At 43.5% G+C, this 23,793-nt stretch overlaps 2 protein-coding genes and 1 long non-coding RNA gene across 3 annotated transcripts in view; 1 reads left to right on the forward strand and 2 right to left on the reverse strand.

Annotated features, from left to right (window-relative positions):
• The window catches only part of LOC125762213 (uncharacterized), a 226,263-nt gene that overhangs the window by 160,623 nt on the left and 41,847 nt on the right, over positions 1-23,793 (forward strand). The gene's annotated exons all lie outside the window — the stretch shown is intronic.
• Positions 337-9,704, reverse strand: LOC125762162 (uncharacterized). Its single transcript, XM_049423990.1, has 4 exons — positions 5,877-9,704; positions 3,042-3,191; positions 2,790-2,953; positions 337-2,725 (listed from the first exon to the last, which is right to left on the reverse strand). The coding sequence occupies exons 1-4, from the start codon at positions 6,301-6,303 to the stop codon at positions 1,589-1,591; spliced, it is 1,878 nt and encodes a 625-aa protein (XP_049279947.1). The 5' UTR covers positions 6,304-9,704; the 3' UTR covers positions 337-1,588.
• LOC125762157 (GATA zinc finger domain-containing protein 10) overlaps positions 11,855-23,793 on the reverse strand; it is a 43,576-nt gene continuing 31,637 nt past the window's right edge. The window contains exons 3-5 of the mRNA XM_049423983.1: positions 13,585-13,773; positions 13,269-13,514; positions 11,855-13,182 (exon numbers count right to left, since the gene is read on the reverse strand). Coding sequence (XP_049279940.1) covers positions 12,799-13,182; positions 13,269-13,514; positions 13,585-13,773 — 819 coding nt within the window. The 3' untranslated portion in view covers positions 11,855-12,798. The remainder of the gene's footprint in view (positions 13,183-13,268; positions 13,515-13,584; positions 13,774-23,793) is intronic.

Here is a 23,793-nt window from a genome sequence, read left to right on the forward strand (position 1 = left end):
CCCGACCGATTGGACCGTTGGTTTAGCAAAGGCCCTTTGAAAACAGCCGGCCAATCGAGAGTTGTCCAATTTTGTCGCACCGTGATTATACTTTTTTTTTGTTGAATGAATAACGTACCGAAGGAAAATAAAACTGTAAGGAAAGCGAACAATAATGTCAACGGTTCAGTTGTACGATCAACTGGGGAATACAATCAGTGACTCAGGCAATGTGTTTGTGCTTGATCCTAACAAAAGGTTAATTAAAACATTTAAATTACGAAATTGTCCCATATTGTCTGTGTCCGAGAATAGTTCACAATAGTGCAAGAATAGAGAATATTTCAAAGAAATTTAATTCAGCATCTATTTTCTAAAAATTTTCCCTCATTTTTAAGTAGCACAGTATGTTATACAAACGTACCAAATGAAGTTTTCTCAACTCCATAAACCGTACTGTGTTAACTGTGTGCCAAGGGAATCGATTTTCATCGTACCACTTTAACCGCAAAGCAAGAAATTGGATCAGTAAGCTCTCGCCCAATCCTTCCTATCCCATCGATACGACCTTTATGACAACGGAATGCTCTTAACCTACATAAACCGTCACAATCAATTGTTTCATGGGGCGTTTTCTTCCGAAACCGTGTGTATATATATCCCTTAGGTAAAGGTGAAGTGATAGAAATTATGTTTTACGGCAACCCATCGCATAAAAAGCTCGGTTTCACACCTTTTTTTCTCGCTCGCCATCTTTCGTTTCCAGTTCCGTTGTTCTAAACCATATTTCGGCCTATATTTACTGGGGAAGAATCATAAAGATCGGTGCTCATGCTGATGCTGAAACCGGTTTGCTTTTTTTTATCTATTTAACTATTCAATTGCATTTTCATGGTATCGCTTTATTGGACCTAGTGACGATCTGGATGGAATGATGGAGTTGTGATGAAAACGTAAGTTGTTATTAAGTCGTTAGGTGACGTATTTGTAACGCTTCAATCAAGAAAAAAATCATAAACAATAACTAAACAGCTACATTCTACGGTTTTACCATAAAAACGCCTCAAAGTATGCAATAAGGCAATATACATTCCGCCATAATGTATGCAATTGGCGGTACATTTTAGCATAATAATAGCCTTTGAAGCAGTTTTACGTTTAACTTATGATTTATTGCATATTTCTATAAATAAATAACTGGTATTGTGATCTACAGTGTTACATGTACACCCATCTAATTACAGCTGGGAAAACGCACCTTATGCGTTTGTTCTGCTTCTGTACATTCCTTCAGTTTCTTGCTTGATGTGGTCAGGGGGTGGAGATCTGTCTGGACGTTTATGTATTTTCAATTCCATATGAATGATGTAAAGAAAACTGAACGAGGAAAATGCTCTTTAATTCACCTATGCGAATTCAAGTGTCCGTTGACTTGTACTTAGAAATCTAATGCATCTTACTATGTACTTGTTTGTTAACCTAATCGATCTCGTTCATGGCAAATAAATACGCTTCTCACATTCACGCAGATACAATCTACTTTATACAGAAAAAAAGCATTCCCTTCTCAAGCACGCTTTCCTTTAGATCCTATCCACCACAGTTACCACTAACCACCACACGGAATTTGATTGTATCGGATACACGCGCCTAGATTGTCCTCTGGGCTGCCCCTATCGATTCCTTCACCGAAGTGTATACCTAGCCGGAACGGTGTTACGGAAGTTTCCACCCGGCACGGTGAAACACCCGGCGGACACAGTGAATTTCCACAGTGTACAGGTCGGCAGGTGGGCAAATCACCCATTCCCACCCCGATAAAGTCTTCCACGATGCACGGTAACGTGATTCGATCGAGACAGTTAATGCCCTCGAACTGTCGTGCATGCCAGTCGCTTCGCTTTGACATAGCACGACCCTTCCGTCGCTTCGGACTCTTCACCTCATCGTCATCGTCGAAGATGCTGCGGGAGAAAAACGAAGGGAAGAATCCATCGAAGAACCCACCACCACCGCCACCGGATCCTTCATCGTCGGCTGCTGGATCATCGGCCGCTACATCGGGTTCTTCCTCGGCTGGGATGGGTTCATCCGCGGCCGGTTCTAAATCCGCCGCCGGTGCTTCGGGAGATGCCTCAACTATTGGATCGGCGATAGGAGATGGTTCCATGGGAATGTCCGCGGCCGGTGCAAGTGGATCATCCGCTAAAGAGGGATCGGAGAAGGTTCCCGTTCCGGAGATGGGCCCACCAGGACTTCCTGGTGATGCGATACCTCCGAATGGGCCTCCTCCTGCTCCTCCACCCTGTCCTCCACCCTGTCCACCAGCACCTGGTAGACCGATACGGAATGACTGTTCGTCGCATGGTTCGTACGATACCGAACACATGCCTTTCTCCTGCCGGATGCAGGCACGATAGTTGTGGTTGGCCAAGTAGCGTCCATTTTCCGCAAAGTTAAACGTCTGTACAAGCCCCTCCGTACCGGTAAAGTACTGCATACAACCGCTCGGCGAACGTTGACTGAACGGGATCTGTGACACACGGATTTCCCACAGCCGTTGGGCGAAGGAACGCGACGCAAAGTTCATCTCCAGCTCGATCTGCTCCTCAGCACGACTCTTCGGGCTCAGATCGTAGTACAGATGTTGTCCCGAGTTCTGTCCACACAAATCAAACGGACTGATACCGCCTATCAACCGGAACAGATCGCCTTCACACACGCCAGTTCGTCGATTCGGTTGACCCTAAACGGAATGGGACAAGTTGTTAATGATCTCTCGCATAGAATCCTACACCCCCCGGACTTACCAGTGCGAAATGAATGAAATCAAACTTTAACTGCGAAATGTCGGGATTCATCAGCTTTATCTTGAGCTTGCAGCTTCCAAGATCTTTCGGCACGATGCCCGGAAAGGCCGGTGACACAAAGTACGTAATGTTGTTCACGATCTCCTCGTTACAGCTGGCAACAACTGAGGAACAAAAATGAAATCAAGCAAACAATATTGACGAGGGCATGCTTGAAACTCAAAGCCCCGAAATGAATGGTTCCATACTTACACACACAACATACTCCAAAGCCGAGTGCACACTGACCTCGAGCGGTTCCGCCCTGTATGCGACACTCGTACACATTCATGCACATCCCTGTACGGCGACCATCATCCGACAGGCACTCGTCATCCACTGGCACCGGCAGGAAGTTGAGCACTGGGAAACGGAGGTAAAAACACATAAGGTATCAAAATCCGGCCCGGATGCCCCTTGGGGAGGGTGAGCATCGTGCTTAACTATTCATGAGACCATCTGCTCTGCTGGATGAGCAGGGGTAATGAAGATATGAGTCTCGATCTGTTTGCCAACCCGAAGAAAGCAACGGTCGATAGGAATGCAACGAGGCTATTTATTTGTACACGAGATGGCCCGGGTGCAGGGTACGGGATGTATCCTATTTCTGGCATCAGTGATGAGGCACGTTGATACTGGAGGTTGAGTTCATTCGATGGACCCATTATAAGCATCAACCAGTCGAGTTTATTAAAGTTCTCGCTACAGCATTGCAGCAAGTATCACACTGTATCACAGCTCCAAGAAGACGTCATGGGCGAAAAGTTGACCCAAAACTGTGCATTATATCCTACAAAGTGTTTAAATATTCTTCCCAAATAAGGCAGCTTTCCCCATATCCTGCTTTAAATCGGCTTTTCTCACTACAAAACCACTCCGACCTTCCCATTATCTTCAACGTCCCAACCAAGGTTCTTACAACCCATTTACGATTACTTCAGCTCGCAGCTATGGATTATTCAGCACCCAATTAACCACGCCGTTTTTGCTCGCCCTTCCCAAGACGGTCCGAAGCATTCCGGATCCAACGAGCGTGTGCAGTGCAAACAAGTGGGAACTTCTACCATCCTCCTTGCTCGCAACAACATCACCCTTTCATCATCAAAATCAACCTACCAAAATGCCGTCAAGCAGGGTAATGTCGTGTGTCTAGAATGTGAACTTACGCCATCGAGCGTCTATAGCATTCTCGGCTCACGGACTTGACCCCGGCAGCCGATGGTAAAGGGAGCAAACTTTGTCCACCCGTTCGGATGCTTCAGTTCAGTTCCTTTTACCGATCCTGTACCGTGTACGGAACGTGTTTAGCTTGTTCAACAGCTAGTAGTACACGGACAGCATTACACAAGCACTCCCATAAACCCCCAACCACACCAGCAGCAGCAGCATCCAAGTGCAGCTGCAACTCCAAACCGACCGCCAGTAGCATCGTGGGGTGGCGCTTATTTTTGTTATTGTTTTCCTACGCCAGCAATAGAAACTGTACTACACTATCGTTGTAGAGCGCATTACGTTGGTCGTCTAGGTATACTATCCTTACTATCCTTGCTTTCTTCCCATTCTGCCCGTCGGTCGTTTGTTAATTTGGTGTCAGATCTGTTTAACCAACTACCACCACCTCGTCTAGCGTCAAGGAAATATCAACTTCTTTTCTGGTGCGAGAGAGAGAGAGAGAGAGAGAGAGACGGAGCAGATGCTGGCAGCGATGAATATTTCTTCGCATGCAAACTTTGGTTAGTGCGCCATAAGGGTTTGCGAAGGTCTTCGGATATTCGTGTAAGTAATGATTTAACTTCCGTACTCATCCACTGCATTACTTCTGCTGGATGGATGGTGGTAGTAAGCTGTTTAGCAAGCGTTACGAATAGTTGCTGCACTTTGGTGCATAAGTAGCATGAAGTTCATTTATCGTGCTTAAATGAAACTTTCTTGTTGAGGTGCACGATTTCCACCAAGAAGAGAGAGGGTAATTGTTTTATATCTATTTAACTTTTGCTAGTGATTTTATAATCATTTTACTTGATCACTTTTTCTAAGATTTAATTTACTTTAATTTAAAACGTAACAGAAAGGCCTAACAAACTCCCCAAAATATATGACTGTTTCTTCTATTACTTTCAAAAATTGTAGTGTAAATTCTGAGATATTTTTTTTACAATTTAATTACAACAACTCAGTTTATCAGCAACAGTCAATAACCAGCTTTTACAATAAGCTGTTTAGTAATCGAAATATAAAAGTCATAGTTTGATGCACAATCCTCTGGTCTACACACATCCATTGAAGAATAAGTCTTCCAAAGATAATGTCCATCATCCAGTTCTTCTGTCCGAGTTATTCCCCAGAAAGGCACATCTTCAGATCGATATTTTCACATACGAATCGTATTACGAAAAGCTAAGGTGGTAGGGGCTCTTATATTCCTAATTCCCATCTCTTGAAGGAAATTCGAAGGATGCTTTTGTGATGCTGCAATCGTGAACCATATCTTCTTTGGAATTGCCAGGTCTCTTTAGATAGTCGACCGATTTCTTTAGGTACTTCTCCGAAAGTCTTCAGATTATCTTGTGTTGTTATTCCAGTTTCTTAAACATGTAAAACATGTAGGTGGGAATTAAAATACATGCACAAATGAAAAAATCCTACACAATTTCAATTAACGACTTTTTAACCATTTGATTTATTCGCTTTCAAAGAATGTGACCTTCCTTCGAACTTCCAGAACTTTCGCTTGAAGGTTGCAGATATGCACGGCCCGGGAAAAAACGCTCAACCACCTCAATCTGATCGATGCAATCACACTGCAATTATGTTGTTACACGAAACAAGTTCCGCACGCTTCCTCCATGCTCTCAACCCAACTCGGCCCTGGTTTTCCCCCCACCCTCCCACACTACCCAAACGGAATCCGGTTTCTCCTTCCAAGCACCACTTTCTTTCGAACCGTCGCGATCCCCCAATGACAACACCACCCGGGTAAGAATTCTTCCCATTTAACCGTGCTCACTCCATCCGCGAAAACTTTCACTCCGTACCGTTTTAATTTACCTTTCGCGGAACGTCTTCGTGTTTGTGGGCCATCGTCCCGTTGCCGGCTTGCGTCACCGTAGAAGGAAGCGATACCCGTCGGTTCACCGTAGCTGTACCGGCTACGGCGTCTACTAGCGCCGGAACCGGTTGCCGTACCATTGTAGCGGTTCGAAACTGGGTCAAAGGAATCGTTCGACCTTGCCCCTGACCGTGCGCCCGTCCCGTCGTTGGCGGTGGGAGAACCCCAAATGTCGTACGTCTTCATCGATGGCCAGGATTTGGCGGCGAGTGATGGTGCCCCGGCACAATGCGGTGGTCCTAACGCGAAGCCTATAAGCACCCAAAGCAAAGACAAGGGAAGAGTTGACCTCAAACCGGACGGGATCCTTTTTCTTCGCTTTCGTGTCGAAGCTTTTCCGCTGCTTGTCGTTTGTGGTGCGATCATGCTGACGATACACTAAATGCGACGACGTTGTGGTACGGTCCGGGGAATAAATCGAGGGGGGAATGTAAATTTTGGGAAGCTACGCTTTCAATTCATCCAGCCCATTTAGAACAATAAGCTTCTGGTTTCGCATTCGAGTGTTTTCATTTGTACCGTAAAGTTACACCACAATTTCCGCCTCTCACATAATTAGGAGTAATGGCCACAACACGAACTGATGATGCAATTTTTTTTTGCGTAAGGGCTAAATTGACTTTCTCAGGCTATTCACTACGAGGAAGAAACTTTTAATAGGTCACACAAACTTAATGGCCAAGATTTTGCCGTGACATTTTTCTTTAAACCATTACACTTTGTAGCTGCCCTGCTGGTAAACACACAATATGAACACATTTGTATTCCCGCTTTTGGAAAGGTGACTTAAGAAAGAACATTATTCCAACCTAAATGCGGATCCCCTTTTCCGTATCGTTTGGCTTTAATTAGAATTCAGTAGCTTTAATAATTTTGATTTGTTTTTAAGGACCTTTCCCGACACGGTAACTGTAACGAAACACTCCAACACAGGGGCCACAAATGTTCATTGGATATTGTTTTAAATTTCCATGTAAAATAAAAACCACACACACGCACACACACTGGCAGTTTGGAACTTTTTTGACCTACACAACATTCCACCGGGGGAAAACGATTTCCTTCGTGGTGCCTTGGCCAGGGGGGAAAGGGAAAGACTGTGTATCCTTATATTGTTTTGCACCAAATACCCGCTAGACCTCCGTGCAAAACGCACGGATAGGCACCGTTAAAGTGAATGCATAAATTATGGGCACTTGCATGTGATGAAAATTCTGCTCGTCCTTATCGGAGTCCGACGCACGGTCAGCCCGGTAGCTTGGGCGTGGATGGGAAAAATGGTGCCGCTGTAAAAGTGTGGCGCGGAGCACAATTTTCAGCTCGTAAATTTTTCCGTAACACAACACTGTTGTCGGGGCTGTTTTCAAGGAGAATGTTACGGTGAGCTTTTTTTTTGTTTTGTTTTGTTTTTTTTTGAATGGAATTTTATTAAAATAAAACACGTTGACATGCGGTGTCGGGCTTTTTGGTTGGTTTTCGATTAATTTCGGGGGGGAAATAATTGCATTCATATGGAAATTGCTTGATTAAAAAGTATTTTACATGCTTTGCTAGGGTGTGTTTGGGTTGGATCGTCAGGGTTATAAATTTTAATGTTTAATTCATTACTCAATGCCTAAGTGGTATCAAAAATTGGTGGAGCCTGAAGATATGCAATTAATAGTTATTTTTAACTTCATAGTCTATTAGGCATTAGAAGTAAGTTTTCTCGTTTTTTGGCTATCAGAAATCTTTCAAAATGTTATTAACACTAGAACTACTAACGGTTTAATCATGTTTCTTTACTGTTCGTTCTGATGGATATGTAAAAGTCATTCATAAAATACTTTAGAAAACCCTAAATAATAATTTGATGAACATTTCCTTTCCACTCCAAGCATGATGTATCCGGAAATCTCAAAACCTTTACCAGAAAATTGGCAATCACCTCACCAGAGTCGTCTCACCAGAGCAAGAACACCTTCATATCGAATCAAATTAAAATATATTACATCTATACATCCATTTTGCTTCAAGACACATTCCTTTCCTCTACTACCAACAAGAAAGAATCTCCTTCGACATCTGTACAATTTATCATCCATTAATTACACTTTCATCGACCTCCAATCAACACAGGCAATGTGGCAATTATTCCAAGAAAGCATTAGACACGAAGCAAAACTTTTGAATGAAGCGACCAGCTATCCCGTTGTGTGTGTGTGCTTTTTATATTCGTTTCCTTCTTGCTTCACGTAAAATTGTCACTTTCGTACCGTTCATTATTTCCCTACCGGGAGTATCGACATCTTCTCCAGACCAGACCACGGTGCGGTTTTGCAACCAGCACGCAAACCGACTTGTGGCAAACAAACTTTCTCTCCAATTACTGTACGCGAACCAGACGGCTGTATGTGTGCATGGGACGAGAGTTTGTCCGATTGTGTCCCGTACGTGTTCGAAGTTGGTCATTTTTCTGCAAAGCAACTTGGAACCCACAAAACTAAATTTCATTTTAATCACTAACCACGCCACTAATGCCAAGGTTACAGTAGCTTCTTTCCCGTTTCGAGGACACAACCGGAAGATGACTCAGTTTGATGTGTATTTATTTCTTAGCAAAGATTTCTTTTTACAAATTTTAATTTATTTGTTGATGAAACACAAAACTTAATCATGTTTTCTTCAGCTTAATTACGATCGCTAATTAATTGAACACCATTTTCCACTTTATATCTTTTCACACGCTCATAAAAATGCATCGCCCCATTAACACCTTCATTCATTAAACGGAATGCGATATGCACCACGATGCACTCGTTGCACGGTTCTTCTTTTCTTAATCGCACCGATGCCAAAACACACCTTTCGCACAACAAACGTATCACGATCGGGCACCGAGCAAACTACACACGTCTGTTCCAGACGATCACTTAAAGCATACTCCCCAAACCAACATGCAAGCCGATCGCTTTCATGCGATCAAGCGCGATCTGCTCCATCTCGGAGAAAGAGATCTTTCTTTTGCGTTGCATGAATCATGCTTCCCCACTCTTTCCACAACGATTTTCAAGATTTAAAGATCATCGCGGTTTGCGGTAAGATGTGTCTTTTCTTTCTGTATAGCTTTTGGACCCCTTCAAGGGGAAGGTCAAACATTTATGCTCACTACCGTTTGCAGCTCGTTAAGAGAGGTTAGCGTGGGGGATTTGGCTGCATAGGGCTCCATATGGCTGCTGCACTAAACAAACTTCTTGTAGACGATGAGTGAGATATTCCAACAATACTTCGAGTACTCTCGAAATGATTTTGGAGAGCTCGATGTAATTGGATGTCAATAGTGCTGGGGATTTTGTTTAGATTGAGAAATAAATTAATCATAGTTTAGAGAGACATACATTAGTAAATGTTTTACTTCGGAAGAAAAACTGATTAAATCTCATTATTTGAATTTAAAATTAATCTTAATTTATGCTTGGTATCCTGGTCACTGCACCAATAATGTTCAACATAAAGTAGCAGCGAATCTGTGTAAATAATATAAGTAAGTAGGACATAATAACTATAGCAAAATATTACGCTCACGCTCAACTTAAACGATCTGTCTGAAATCTGCGCCTGCAAATTTAAATTCCCTTTGTATTGTAGACATCTTTCTCATCTTGTGCCACCCGCAATACGCCATGCTGTAAATGATAAACGATGGCCATGCGTCACCATTTGATCGATCGCCAAAGGCGTCACTTTGTCGTTAATCTTTTCCTCGGTGCCGTTTTGGACCGTTTAAATACACAAGACGGTTGTTTAGCGTCCGAAAACAAAGCCAAAAACAAAAAAGCACATTCCGGCGCTTGTCTTTTTGAAGGGAGAAACCATTAACCAAACCCTTCGGTTTGCGAGTCATCGACCTTTCCTGGTGTTTTGAGAGTGCTTTCCCATTCCTTCCGCTGTTGTTTCACCGTCACGCCGGCCGTGTTTCATCGCGTATGGAGGTGTATTTTCAAGCGTTTACAAGGTGACCCACTTTTAATTTTGCTACATTTTCTTTTAAGGGTGGAAAGCACATCATGTCGATTTTTTCGGTCAATCTGGTTCAATGGTGTAAAGGACAAATCCACACACACGAGTAGGAAGACACCGGAGACAAGAGGAAGAAATATACTCAAAAACGCAATAGTGAGCAACAACACTGTAACACACTGTTTTGCTAGTATGATTAACTAAGACAGCAAATGATACCCACGTGTACAACAACGGAAATAACAAAAAAGGCACTCAAAAAAAAAGAAACAGAAGCTAACACCAACACTCACGTTTGAAACAAGAGAGCGAGAAAGAAAAGCAAATAAACCCACAGACCCACTAACCACTAATCACCCAACATGATCGCAAGCTCCGAAAGGGAATTATCTTCGTCTGATGTCTTCGTCTTCGTACGAACACCTTCAATTGCATCTTTCTATTTTGCTGTTTGCCTCTTCATCGCACGCGGTATGTAGTAATTTCACTTTTCTTTCAATTTCTGGTTTCCATCAAACCAACCCATACGTGGGGTTGGTGGCCGGCGCGACGGTGTACCAGCGCCAGGCATTGCTGGTGGAAAGTGTTTCCGATCCCACTGTTTGTTGCCCCCTGTCGCGGCCACACATACTTCCTCTAACCGTGAAGAAGCCACTCTCCAAGTCTCTTAAACGAAAGTCAAGTGCCCGTGGCAAGCAAACACATGCCCCAGCAGTATGTCGGGTGTGACACGTTTGATGAAATGATCTCGGCGCACTTCAAGAGGTCGTATGTCGCTGCCGGGTCGCACCACTGACTGGGTGGTTTTCCATCAATTTATCTTTCATCGTAGGTTGGAGCTTGGGATTGGGTGGAAAGGTGTGAAAAACATGATCCAGAACGGTATGTCAAAGGTGAACGATGGGATGGGATCAGTAGATATTTTCTGATGAATTCCTATCATGAAGGAAACGAACTGTAGATCTAAGAGTGTCTGAGCAATACTGCTGGTTGTGTCATAAATATATTTCTAAGCAGTTTTGTAGCAGTATTAGATTATTGGAATAATTCCCGCAAGAAAAAATATTATGGCGAACCGCGAACATATTACATTCCGATAGACTTCTATTTATATACATCATTTATGAGGTTGACTTCCTTCTCTGCTCTTAAATACATTCATACATTTCTCTGCTCTTAAGACATACATTGAAGCTAATTTATTGAATCTAATCTGCTGGGCTATATTCCCCAGGTCGTTCCAAGAACAACCAGCACACCTTCAGCTGTTAAAAGGATAGAATTTTTCCACAAATCAAGTCCATCAACTCCATATAATCCTAGAACTGTGAACAATTTTGGACTTTCCATTATTTAAAAATACTCAAGGACCTACCCAGCTACCGCAATATCGAGGACTGCCACAAAAATTTAAACTAAAAACAACTATTTTTCAAATTTTCTTGATGCGCTTCGCCGTTACAAAATTTTCTTTAAATGTTTCTTCTTCTTCCGATTGCAGCACCAACGTGGACACACGTGGACAAACCACGAGCTAGACTTCGCTATTGGACTACAGCGCCATCTATGAGTGAAACTTTGAAACCAAAACCGTTGTTTCAACAAACCGCCGTTTTTCCAACAACAACAATGAAATTTGAAATTCCCGCTAAAATTTGAATTTTTCACGCGATCGACCGTTAAAACCGCACTGTGGGAAAATTCACGGGCGTGCGAAGGATAATATAATTTTTCTTATTTGACCGATGTGTGTGTACGCAAGGTATTGAGAAAATACCACTAAAGGACGAGAAATATCAAATTTTATTGCGGGAAATTTCCCATTGCAGCATGGACTAGCCACAGGACCCTTACCTTGAGTGTTCCACGTAATTCTTCTTAGTTGTGATATATTGAACATACAATGAATCGATTTCCATTTACAGTTTATGCCATAACAGTTTAATAAAGACGATAAAATAATAATCATATCTATGCGAAAAATACATATATACGTACGTATGTATAAGCCTGCGCATTGGAAAGCATACATAAAACAACACTAACAAAGAAATCATAATCGTATAGTTTTCAATTATTGCGAAACGCGTAACGCTCTCAACGAACTCCATCCCTTACTGCATCTGTACACGCATTGCGAACATTTTAGTTTCAGTTTCCAACCGCTCTGCACATGTTTGGCCTACCTATTTCTCACGAAAGGAAAGCAAACACGAGCCCGAGAACGTGTAAAATGAAAATTAAAATAAGCTATCAAATTAAACGAGATAACACAAACACAGTTTACACACGTTCCAAAAACACTTTTTTTACACCCTACACAAGACTTGAAACCTCGATAGCCTGATAACGAGTGGCCAGTGTACATAAAAGGCGTTGCCGCTTGCATAACCGTCGATAAATATCTAAACACTAAAAAGCTTGTACAACTTGTCCACCGACCGAAAGGGAACCCGCACCACAAATACCGGCCGGTGAAGGGAGCGGGAGAAGAGAGCGCAAGGATCAAAGGATGTGAACGTCAAAAAAATACTTCTTGATAACTGTTTTCTCCCCGTCATCATGCTTCGTCATGGTGTGCGAAGGAGAGTGGATTTTGCTTCGTACGCAAGATCGCTCTCGAATGCACGCCTCCAAATCATCGTTCCATCCTGAATCAACCTGCCCTTTTCTACCTTTCATCCACTCCCCCAACTCCGGGATGTTCGTAAGTCCCGGTCCCTTTGTGTTGTCTTGTCTGCATCCTTGTGTGTGTGTCATTATAATTAATTTGTACATCGTCCTATTTGAAATGAGGAGTACACGCCTTATACAGTGAGCCTCGGAGTAGAATAGGGATGGGACATCTGCGTCGAGTCATCCCTAGACGTGCTGATCGATACCGGTATTGGGAGCGTCCTCCAGCTTGCGCCACACCACATTACACATCTCGCGCACCAGTGCCTTCTCGCCATCGTCCAGCTGATCCGGCGGTGTGTTACCGATTCGTTCTCGTTCCAACTGTTCGCGTACCTCCAGCACTTGCAGAGCCCGCACGACCGCTTCGGGACGTCCGGAAATTGGATCGTTCGACGATGAAGTTGTCACCTGCACCTGTCCACCTCCGTTCGTCGTTGCTGTACCCGTCGTTGTGGCACTATTGTTCAACACTACCGCCCGTTCCTCCTCTAGCTGCCGTATCCTAGTCTCAAGTGCCCGCACGTACTGAAGAGTCTGATCGCTTAAAGTCGATCGCATGTTTAGATCCTACGTGTACAGAAAAACGGAAAGGAAACCTTAGAATTCTTCTTGGAGAGACTTTGGGATATTCGTGACAGGCCTACGAAACTCACCATTCCATTACGTCCAAACTGGGCAATGTTGTGCAAGTTCTCGTCCGCATTCGTACTGGAACTGCTGCCATCACCATCGTCCCGCAGTGGTACGGCATTCGCCGAGTTACCACAGCTGGAACAAACGACTGCCGTACGACTGCCGGTGTTGTTCCGCTCCTCGTCCAGATACAGACAAAGCTCCTTCAGCTCGAGATTGTCACGAATCAGCTCCTGTTGCTTGTCATCCAGTTGTCTCAGTTTTGTCTACAATCGACACAAGAGTCACGTCAGTATCGCTTTAAGGTGCTCTTGGTGGTCACCATTCCGGACATACCTGATAAGCGGAGACTTCCTGTCGCATAACGCTCGCCGTGTATCTGCCAAACCTCTGCCACTCTCTAGCCAGCTTGCGTCCCTTCTGTCGATCATCGTCCAAGAAGCAGCAAAGATCGCGCAGCTCCTGATTGTCATCACTTAACCGCTGATTAGCCTCTTTCAGTGCCCTCAGTTCTGCCAGCAGATTCTGTTTATGCATACGAGATACAGTAAATACAAAAATACGGAAAAGAAAACGGAAATGGCATGAATAAACAATAAAACTCATTAAACGGGTTCGAAATTTGTCCTTTGCTTTTTTTATAGTTTCGCTCCAGACAATAAAGAAGCTCCTCAATGGTGGACTTAACCTACTTCAAGCGGGCAGACATTAAGCAAACATTTCATTCCTTTGCCAAACAAAACTCCAAATGTGACACACACCCAGTATGAGCTACATTTAACAGCAGGCTCATCCGGTCGGCCTATTGCCTGGTACATCTTCTCAATCTAAAACCATGCGTCACGTTTGCGTGATGTGATACGCGCAAAACCTTCACCGTGGGGATAGTATCTTAGCGAAATGGCCCTCTTCGTCGAAAAGAATGCCGTGTCGTGTCGTGAAAAGTCACGTACGGTGAGACTAATTTACATTTCATTCTGTATCACCAGGTACTCACCGGTACTGGAACGGTAATGTCTGACCCACCCTGCAGGCTAGAGCGGCAATTCAAACGTTTTTTCATCCCCCCTTTTTTCGGGTGATAATGATGGAATCTCTCTTTTTTATGTGTACACATTGGCTACTTTTCCTGTGGCTAGATAGTTTCCCTTTATCCACACCACCGCGGCACACCATGATGACGATAAAACCAACTCCGTGAGGGCTTCTTTTTTTTTAGGGTAGAAGGGTACGTACGGAGACAGTACAGAAGACACACGATACGATCAAAGTTGGACTGATGTATAAGTGCCCATGAACGTGGGCATCTTTGAAGGCGCATCATGATCCATCATTCTTTGCCGACAAATCCTCATACACTCACCAACACATTAGACTGTGAAGATGGAAAATCGTGTGCTTTCCAATTAGGAAATTTGCAGCTCCCCCCCGAAGTAACACATGGCGTCGTGGGATGAATGTGTAGACGAAGCAACTCCCAGCTCCCGAGAATTGCTCTTTCTACCGGGTGTTGGACGTAGGAAGATATTCATACGGGATGGAAAAACTCTCAAAAACTACACACACACACGTACGAGATTGTCGGCAAAGGTGATCGGAAGAAAGATTTGCCTCCAGGCGGAGAAGATCCGAATTCCCTCGCACATGCAGATTGTGTACCACCACGCCGGCCGATCATTTTCTGGCTGTTGACCTTTTCCCTGGAGTGGGAGGAATATGATGGGTGGTTGGGTACAATATGGACGAATGGAAGTGTGGAAGAAATGTTAGTCTACGCGGCCCGGTTTGGCGGTGAAATTGGTTATGAAGAATGTGAGCTGAGAGAAAGCAGGAGCATTCCCTTTTTTTTTCGGAGGAAGATTTCATATTTAATGAAGCTTATAAAAATCGTTTTTCACTTTTATATAAACTAGTACGAATGTTGACGCACTGGAGCCCTGAGTAGAATTGAATACAAATTTTATTGCATCATAACCCTCTGTGAAAAATCCTGCTGCAAAAGCTTCAAATGTGACCTCTTAACAAGCTTTTCCCTTTTTCATATGAACAAACACACATCCAAAGTTTTACGACTTAGTGGTTAAATTGATAGAAGATTACTGATTTCCTTTGAATAACTTAAACATATGTTTATTATGCATTAGCCATACAAATTATTTAATAAAAATACTTCCAAAGAGAGTTTGAACATAACATACCCTTGAGAAAAACATCTTCAAAATAAATATCCTTCTTTATGATAATTTCTTTTCCAAACTACGTGACAAATGGTTTACTGCACATCCATCCTTGACTGACTTTTATCTTTGTCCGTGTCGTAAAGTAAAAGTATAATTTAATTTCCTAATTAAAAACATCACTAAACCAGCTAATGATCCAATGGAGCCAAGCCAATGGAAAATAATCAACCAAAACGGTCGCTAGCAACAAATCGCTTACACGCTTTTAGCTGCACCCACCCTAAGGGGTAGAAAACTTAAATAATTCAAACATGTGTACACGGTCAACTCGACCATATAAAATCCATCCAAACCTACCGAACCGAAGCTCCTCCGAAATGCAGCTTTAGCTCGTTGGGGGGCTTCATCCGTTTGGTATTAAATGACCCTGAAAAATGAAGCTATCTAAAGTCTTTTTTAGAAAGAGCGATCACTACACACACTGTGCTTGTTTATTACTAAAATCTTGCTGTAGTATTGAGCTGAACCTTCAGCCACTTATCGAGTATGAAAAAATTAAACACTCGAGAATTGTTAACTAGAATGTCATTATAATAACCTATCACTGTGACGAAATCTAATCATAAAACATCTTTATACTATCATCCCTTTTCCTGACATAAGTACCAAAAAGGTGAAGAACTATTTATTCTAAAAAATATTCCCGTCTAACAAGTTAATAATTGCTCAACATAACACGTTCGAATTACAGTTCCCACCATGTTTCTCGTCCAGCGGTGAGTAAAAAAAACACTTCCCTGTCAAATGAGCTGGGAAAAATGTGATCCAATTCTTCGGATTGTTCTTCTTGCCAACCGCAAACCGCAAAAACCCACAAACGAATCAGCGAATCGATTCCGACCACTAACACCGAAACGGTGGAATGGCAAGAATGAGTGGAATTAATTTTTGCGCAAAGCTCACCAGCTCATCGCATCATGTTCGGCCCCGGTTGAGGTAAGGCATTGGCGGCATTCGGCTTTACGTTTCATTCAACATTCACCTGCATGGAAGGCAATGCAGCAGCAGCTACAGCAATCAGGTTTTAGTGCTCACGAATGGAGTAATTTCCGCGTAAAAAGAATCCTGCACCCGGACAAGAGGATTGGCTTAAATAGTTGAGCGAATTAAAATGGAAGCAAAAGTGCAGCAATAATTTTCGCTCGGTTGGAATTTCGCTTTAATTATACTACCCACCACACCGATACCTTCCATCCCAACACATCCCAACATAAACGAGCGATCGGGGAGTGAACTACAAACGGGATATACAAAACGGGGATGGAACAAGGGAAGGAAGGGAAACGATCGATCGCGAGGTGCGATTTATGAAACGGTAAATAAAATGTTGCTTCCTTTTTGGAATGGTGGGGGAAAAACAACAAATGCAGAACCTAGAACAAACTTCAACGCTCCCTTCATGTGAGTGTTCGATACCGTTTTCCTTTCGTGTGAAGAAAAAAAAAAGACAGGAAGTAACGAATTTATCTCACCATCTCGCTTTCCACCAGAGAATGAGTACTAGTTTTTTTTGTTCACAGCAAAATATGTTCATTCTGGTGTTGATCATTTTTTGTTTTCGGAATTTACTATGATGAGATCGAGAAAAAAATGCACCCCAAAGAGAAGGTATGAGTTGAATACATGTATAACCTCTTCCTATCCGTTCACTTTTGAATAAAGGTTTATTTTTTATTCCGAATGCTACTTTCTTGCTTTGTTACCGGCTTGCAGCTGAGCCCTTTATGTCTCATCTGTAGGAAGAGGAGCCCGAGAGTGATTGAATTAAATTGCTTTTCGCTGTTCGAACTGGCCTGTAGTGACTTTCCATTATACGATGCATTTTCTTGTCTTTCTGTCAGAGAAAAAACAAGCAAAACCCAAAGCTCTAATGCCACGGCGAAGATATTACAGTGGTTGGTGAAACAATAAACCTTTTTTTCAAGATAATTATTAAATTAATAAGGAGATGATACGCACTCGAAAAGGTAGCTTCGAGTAGCATACTTCTATTATAACATTAAACAAGAGAAAAATAAAATGACGAATGTGAAATTACGCTTATTTGTCAAATCAATTCAAATTCAATTTTTCACTCATTTATATTCATCTAAAGCTTCTTATATTGAGATACTTTTATAATTTATTGAAAGACTCTTCATTAAAACTGTTCATGAAATTAATTTGAGACGCCATGATTTTACATTTATTCACACCACTGTACGACACAATCAATCCGCACCCCGATCAAGCCCGGTTTGAAAAAAAAAGAGTAAATCTGTATGCTTTTGCGCTACGTTTTGCCATGCTGCACCCCGTTTTTATTCCCGCTTCACATTAAGCTAAGGAATCTAATTTTCTCGCCACTCACATTTCAAACCATAGCACACACAAAAACACAACACACCTCACTAAGCTTTGAACTCTCGGCGGGGTGGAATACAACCCTCTTACAACGATCTCTCTCTTTCTCTCTCTACGAGCGATGGTAGCTCAGCCAAACAGACATATTTATGCCAGACAGATCTGAACAGAATGCTGCATCAATTGAAATTAATTTCATTGCCCCGATACATTGGTGCTGTATTTGTTCAAAGACAAGTTTCTCCCCTTTGCCCGTATTTACGATCAACTTTTCCGCCTCGATCAGCGCTAACCTTCGCCTGCGAGGTGGACTTTCCTCATCAGGCGGCTAGCTAAATGCCAGATATAATGCAGCCACACGAACAGTTGTCACGAATTAGTGCGTTGGGTAACTGGGTAATACCGAAACCGAAAAACCCCGAAAGCACGCAGCTAATGATCGAGTTCACACTTTGCCGCAAGAAATGTTACAAACCCCACCCATAATTATCCAACCCTGGGTGCCCTGAAGCCGGCAATGCCCGACCCACCCGACGGCGACACGGTATGCGCGGGTAGCATTTATGAGCGATTTATTGAGCGATTGTAAATTATAATTCGTTAATTGCTGGCACCTTAGCACGAGGTGCCTTTCCAACCGATCAGTTCGAATTGATCTTTCGTGTTGTGGGGTGCAGCGACACCGAGCGGTTCGTGTCTGTGAGAGTTCCTGGGCCGCATAAATCCCAAGGCAAGTGACGGTCCTAATGTAAGTTCTGAAACGGTTCACCGAACAAAGCACGGAAGAAAAGCGATCTAAAGGTGAAAAGTGTGTTCGATTTACTGCTGCTAATGTTCCACTTGTGCAAGTAAACATAAAAGACCCTACGAAGGGAACCGTCATCGTCTAACTGTTTAGGGAGTTCTTTTCAGCTCCAACCAACCTTCAATTTCCCACCCCCTGTGCGCGCGTTCCCCACGAGCGTACTTTTCCTATTTGATTACCATCTCCAATCTGCTTCCTTCCCGTTGCATTCATTTCTCTTTCTTTCACTTCATTCGAACAAATGTTTTTCCCGCTTCTATCAATCACTCTCCAGTGTCATCGTTTTTTTCTTTCTTTTTCTTCATCGCCCTTCTCTATTTATTTTAGCTTTTTTCCCCCCTTTTTCCCCTAGCTATTTTTTCTCCGCTCCTTGTACTGCATTCCCACATCCAGCATTTGTGTCTCCGCTTGCAAATGATGGTTGAAAGGAGGACAAAACAACACAGCCGCTAGTGCGGAGTAAACACAAGTGTTGGAAATTTTATTTCGAAAAACTAAAATGGCCTGGAATGTCGAATGACGGTACACCCCCGGGGGCACCATGGCACGTGACAGGAAGGCAAGAGGGTAGGTAAACAAATAAACACGTAACCTATTTTCACTCTCCCTGTCCAGGCCGGATGGTCAAGTTTTTGTTTAGACTGTCGTTTTTTTTTGTTTGTTACCACACCGTTAGACAAAACCACGCGCGATCCACGCTTACCCGTAGGACCCTTTCTGTAGCAATTCAAAAACCCAAAGTGTGGACATCCTCGGGGGACCCGCTTGCATTCAACTGGCTCACTTTACAACTGAAACCGTTCCATTTCTTGTAACAGCTGCTTGAAATGCTGGTAAAAATGACTTTTCACACCTCGTTTCTACGGTGTCTCGGTTCCGACACGCGGCTTTTAAATTCAAACCATATGCGAACGAAGAAAGGTCCTCTTCGTTCTCGGCTCAATTATCATGTTTTGTGCCGGGTGTAAACAGCCAGAAGTGAAGATCACCCTTCAGCGGAGCAAAGCAGATGAAGCTTTCCAGCTAGAAAATTGACATGTTTATCAAACGCTTTAGATCTGAAATCCGATCAGAGTATCCCAAAAATCCAAGTCGACGCCTCGTGGCAAGATCAAAGAAACGCTCTTGATAGGGCGTGTATGGGTCCGTGCTGCATCGACCAAGCTTCGAAGATGAGTGGTTGGTCCGTTTTCGAATTGATGATTATCTCTTTCTCGGATTACACCGGGAGCACCGGTGCAGGATGCCTTCTCTAACGTAAGACTTGCTCAAGTGTTAAACGACGCGGTACAGGCGCATCATTCTGGACATTGCTGCAGCATCATATGCAAGAGTGTCGAAATTGGGTCATTAGTTTGATTGTACATTCTATTTATGGCTCGTTTTTATTTATCCTATCCCTATATTCAACCGTATCAGCGGCGCGATAGGTTTCACACGCATTGCTACCAGGGTTTATGAGCACAAGCAATTTTCGGGTGTTTAATGTACCACGGATGATGTGTTGTAATTGTTGATAAACAATTTCTGAGGAAATTTTTACGGATGCATGATGAAACTCTCAACATCTTCATGTGTTTTAATTTTAGACACTTCTGGAATTGCTACCAAGAAACTTTGGACAACACACCAAACTAACGTCAGATACGGAATAAAGATAGCTTGCGACACTCATCAACATGTCTCAATCAACTCTCAACCTCCCAGATTTTAATTCGCATCAGTATCTTTACCTTAATGATCTTCTCAAAGATGGATTTCCTTCCAAGTTCCCCCCCTTTTTGATTCTTCAAGAAAATAATCACTTCCAATCTTATAAACATATCATCCACAGCAGCATAACAACAAAAACCTAATACCAACATCCTGCGGTGTTGGTGATCCTGCTTAAAAGAACACCCACTACTACCCACACCAAGCTGTACCGTGGCGAATTCCAATACCCGCCGCGCAAAGATCAACCGTTCCATCCATGTTGGGTCACCCTACCGCTTGACCCACTTCACAGCACGCTGGATGGCTTCTGGTTTGCTGTGTGTAACCGCTGATTAGCTCAAAACCCGTCATAAACACCCCTACCCGTGACCGGATGGGCCGGGGGTGTCCCCTCGGTCATCATCGTGCAGATGAAGAGATTAAAAGTCGTCCAACGGTGCGGAAAGGGTCTACCAACCTTCTCGTCCAGAAACCTGATGCGCCCGTCATCATCCGTGACCGATTCTCCGAGATGAACCAGTTTGTACGTGTGTGTGCGTTTTTGCTTGCTTTTGTTTCTCATCAGCGAATCAATCAGCGCGTACGCGGCTTCAGTGTTGCGGTCTCATAAATCCAATCGAACTACCCGGTAGCCACCCGGTGCGCTTCCGGAAGTACCTACGACCCACTGCACCGAAGAAGTACCGGCGCGTTACCTTACGGTTTGCGCAAATGGGACCCGGTGGTGATGGTGGCGATGGTGTCAGTTAATTAAGTGTACGACGAGTGTGTAGCCGGAGAAGCCGAGGAAGTTGGCTTCTAATAACGAATGCGTCCGGTTGAAGGCCGGCGGCACTTGGCAGCGTCCGGCTTCATCAGTGAGAGGAATGCTCCTCCCCACAACGTCTCATCGTTCTGTCTCCCGTACAAACACACACGACCGTTTACACATGTTTTGCGGCCCTGCAGCACGGTTTTCATCTTTCGAACCTTTGGGACTTGCAGGCTTTTGTCGCTTCAATCTGGTCCCGTCGCACGACTGCCCATGCCCTCTTCCCCGACTTCCGCCGACAGTCACTGGGAGACATCGTGGGTCGTGGGAAACTGAAATTTGAAGACGTCCAGCGCTGCAGCATCACATAGCATACGGTTTGGCGAAGCTTCCCAATAACCGAAACCCATGCATGCTCATCCGCTTTGTGCGTCCAAGCACATCCCAAAGCCAACAATGTGGAAAACCTTCCCCGATTCTTCCCACCCCGTAGTTTGTGGTGGTGAAGCCGGTTCCCTTTCTTTGTGTTTTCGGTTGGCGATCGCATGTGGGTCATTTTTAAAAAGTGATCTTCTTTGCTTATCCATCCCGATTTGTCAGTAACTCCCGCCGGAGAACACGAAAAAACGGTTCATGTCAAGCGCTCACCACCCATTAATCATATTTCCTGCGCGCTCGAAAAAGCGCAGGACAATTTGTTATACTTAGTAGCAAGCGCTCTAATGCCTTTACAGAAAAAAAAACCATTACCCTACAACCTCCCTAAACCCTAGCTGCAGGATTAAAACAAATTCGATTTAAAAGAGAGAGAGAAATATAAAAGTCACCAGATAATGATGATAAAATGGTTTGCAAGACAAACCCGTTTATGAAAAATCATTCCACTTGGCTGGGGATGAAGGTTTTAGCGCTCTTCTTGGGTCCAAAATTGTTTGGAAGTGAAGTCGTCACTTGGTTTAATGAGACCGACCTGTCATTACAATGTTCCGTGGCGAACATTTCAACGCCTCGAAAAGTATTCCACATTTGAATGACTCCTTCACCACCTCTCTCTCTCTCTCTCTCTCTTTCTCTCTTCTCATTGAATAATGGACACTAATGATGATGATATGTTTGATGATGGTAATCATCTCAAACAAGTCCAAAAAACTGTAACCGCTTAAGACGCATCGTTCGCATTTTTCCATTTCGCAACAACACTTCGCAACCTGGGAATGCAATTTTGTACCAATTTTTACATCTTCACTGTGGGCGCTAAACGGTTCCCAGCCCTCTTTCGAGAGTCATCTACAAGACGGAAACGCAACCAATTATCGATTCCGGATCGGAAGTAGACAACACCACGCACTAAAACCAACTTCATGCCGCTTTTGCTGATCATTTCCTACTGGACATTAGGAAAATTTGGAAAACCCTTGAGCCATTCGATCACTTCATCAATCGACACCGTGTGTAACGTATTGAGCACTGTTTAGGTGTTTGCCGTTAAACAGGAATTGCACAACAAATTACCACCATGTTCCAAGCTCCCAACATGACGGACACGGACAGCAGCAAGTTATTAACCAGCGCCAGTACAAAAATGAATGAACACATTGTTGGCTCACGTTTGATTGGAGTTGGCAGTGCAACACCACGGTGATGGTAAATATTTGCCATATACTCAATACGCTCAAGGGTGAACCAGCTGTCCAAGAAATGAAGTGTGTAAGCAGGGTAAAAAGATCGATCGGAAAGGAGACTGACCCTGACGGAGCCGTATCCAGGCACGATTCAACTATGTTGCCCACGATCGATCATCTGCCAAGCGAAGCTTTCGGTGCGGAAAATGGAATGCTCAACAACAGCCTCAACCTCAAAGAATGCTTCACCTGTCCCGTGTGTGCGGAACCAACCGAGCAGACAAGACACACCTGTGTGGTGATGGTGAAACGGGTCACCGATATTTCGACGTCTTCCAACGCGATTTGCCACAATCCACAGCGACTTCTGGCACAGCGTTCCGAAGAAACCTGTTGCAAATGGAGTACTGGCTGACCCTGTTCGACTCACCCCTCAAACCCAACTTGGAGTCACGGTTTGGAAAGGTATCCCGCACGTTCCACAGAAAGTTTATTGAACCAAAACCTTCATCCTTTTAGTACTGGAGTTTTGGTTTTCTGCAAGATGCATGCACGCGGAGGCATGTTTTTATGATCAATTTCTCACTTTCCTTGCGTAACAACTTGCGAATTTTCGTTTACGATACCTTGTGTATAATGCTCCAACAATAAAGCGTTTACCTAACTCTCAGTTTAACAACAGATATATTTGTACATTTACAACACGATGTACAAGATCTTTAAAACAATAAGTGACCATTTTGCCGTCTAATAACTCGAAGTCGAACGAAAACGTGTAATAAATATGTTACCAATAAAATCCCTCCGTTTCTTTCAACCTGCGTACAGAGTTACTGACAAGTGAAATGACATTCATAAAGCGAACTCACTTCACGTAACTCAATTCCGCAAGTCGCCTCCAGGGAAAACGGTGATCATAAAATATTTCCCCATTGCATAGGAAACTTCTCCACGCTGGCTTTAAAAGCCATTCGCATTGCACCGTCCGTATCCGTATCCATCAGGTTCAGGTGAGCATGTAATTATTGGGTGTAATTTTATGTCCGTCCTTCTCCGGTGACCCTTAAC

Source organism: Anopheles funestus, chromosome 2RL (genome assembly GCF_943734845.2).
Source record: "Anopheles funestus chromosome 2RL, idAnoFuneDA-416_04, whole genome shotgun sequence".
In the NCBI taxonomy this organism is placed as follows: domain Eukaryota; kingdom Metazoa; phylum Arthropoda; class Insecta; order Diptera; family Culicidae; genus Anopheles; species Anopheles funestus.

What these genes read in the sequence shown, in the direction of transcription:
- LOC125762162 (XM_049423990.1), bottom strand. Translation starts at nt 6,303, where the DNA reads ATGATCGCACCACAAACGACAAGCAGCGGAAAAGCTTCGACACGAAAG. An exon ending in CTTTGGAGTATGTTGTGTGT is followed by an intron (nt 2,954 to 3,041) that starts GTAAGTATGGAA and finishes TTTGTTCCTCAG; the next exon opens with TTGTTGCCAGCTGTAACGAG. An exon ending in ATTTCATTCATTTCGCACTG is followed by an intron (nt 2,726 to 2,789) that starts GTAAGTCCGGGG and finishes CATTCCGTTTAG; the next exon opens with GGTCAACCGAATCGACGAAC.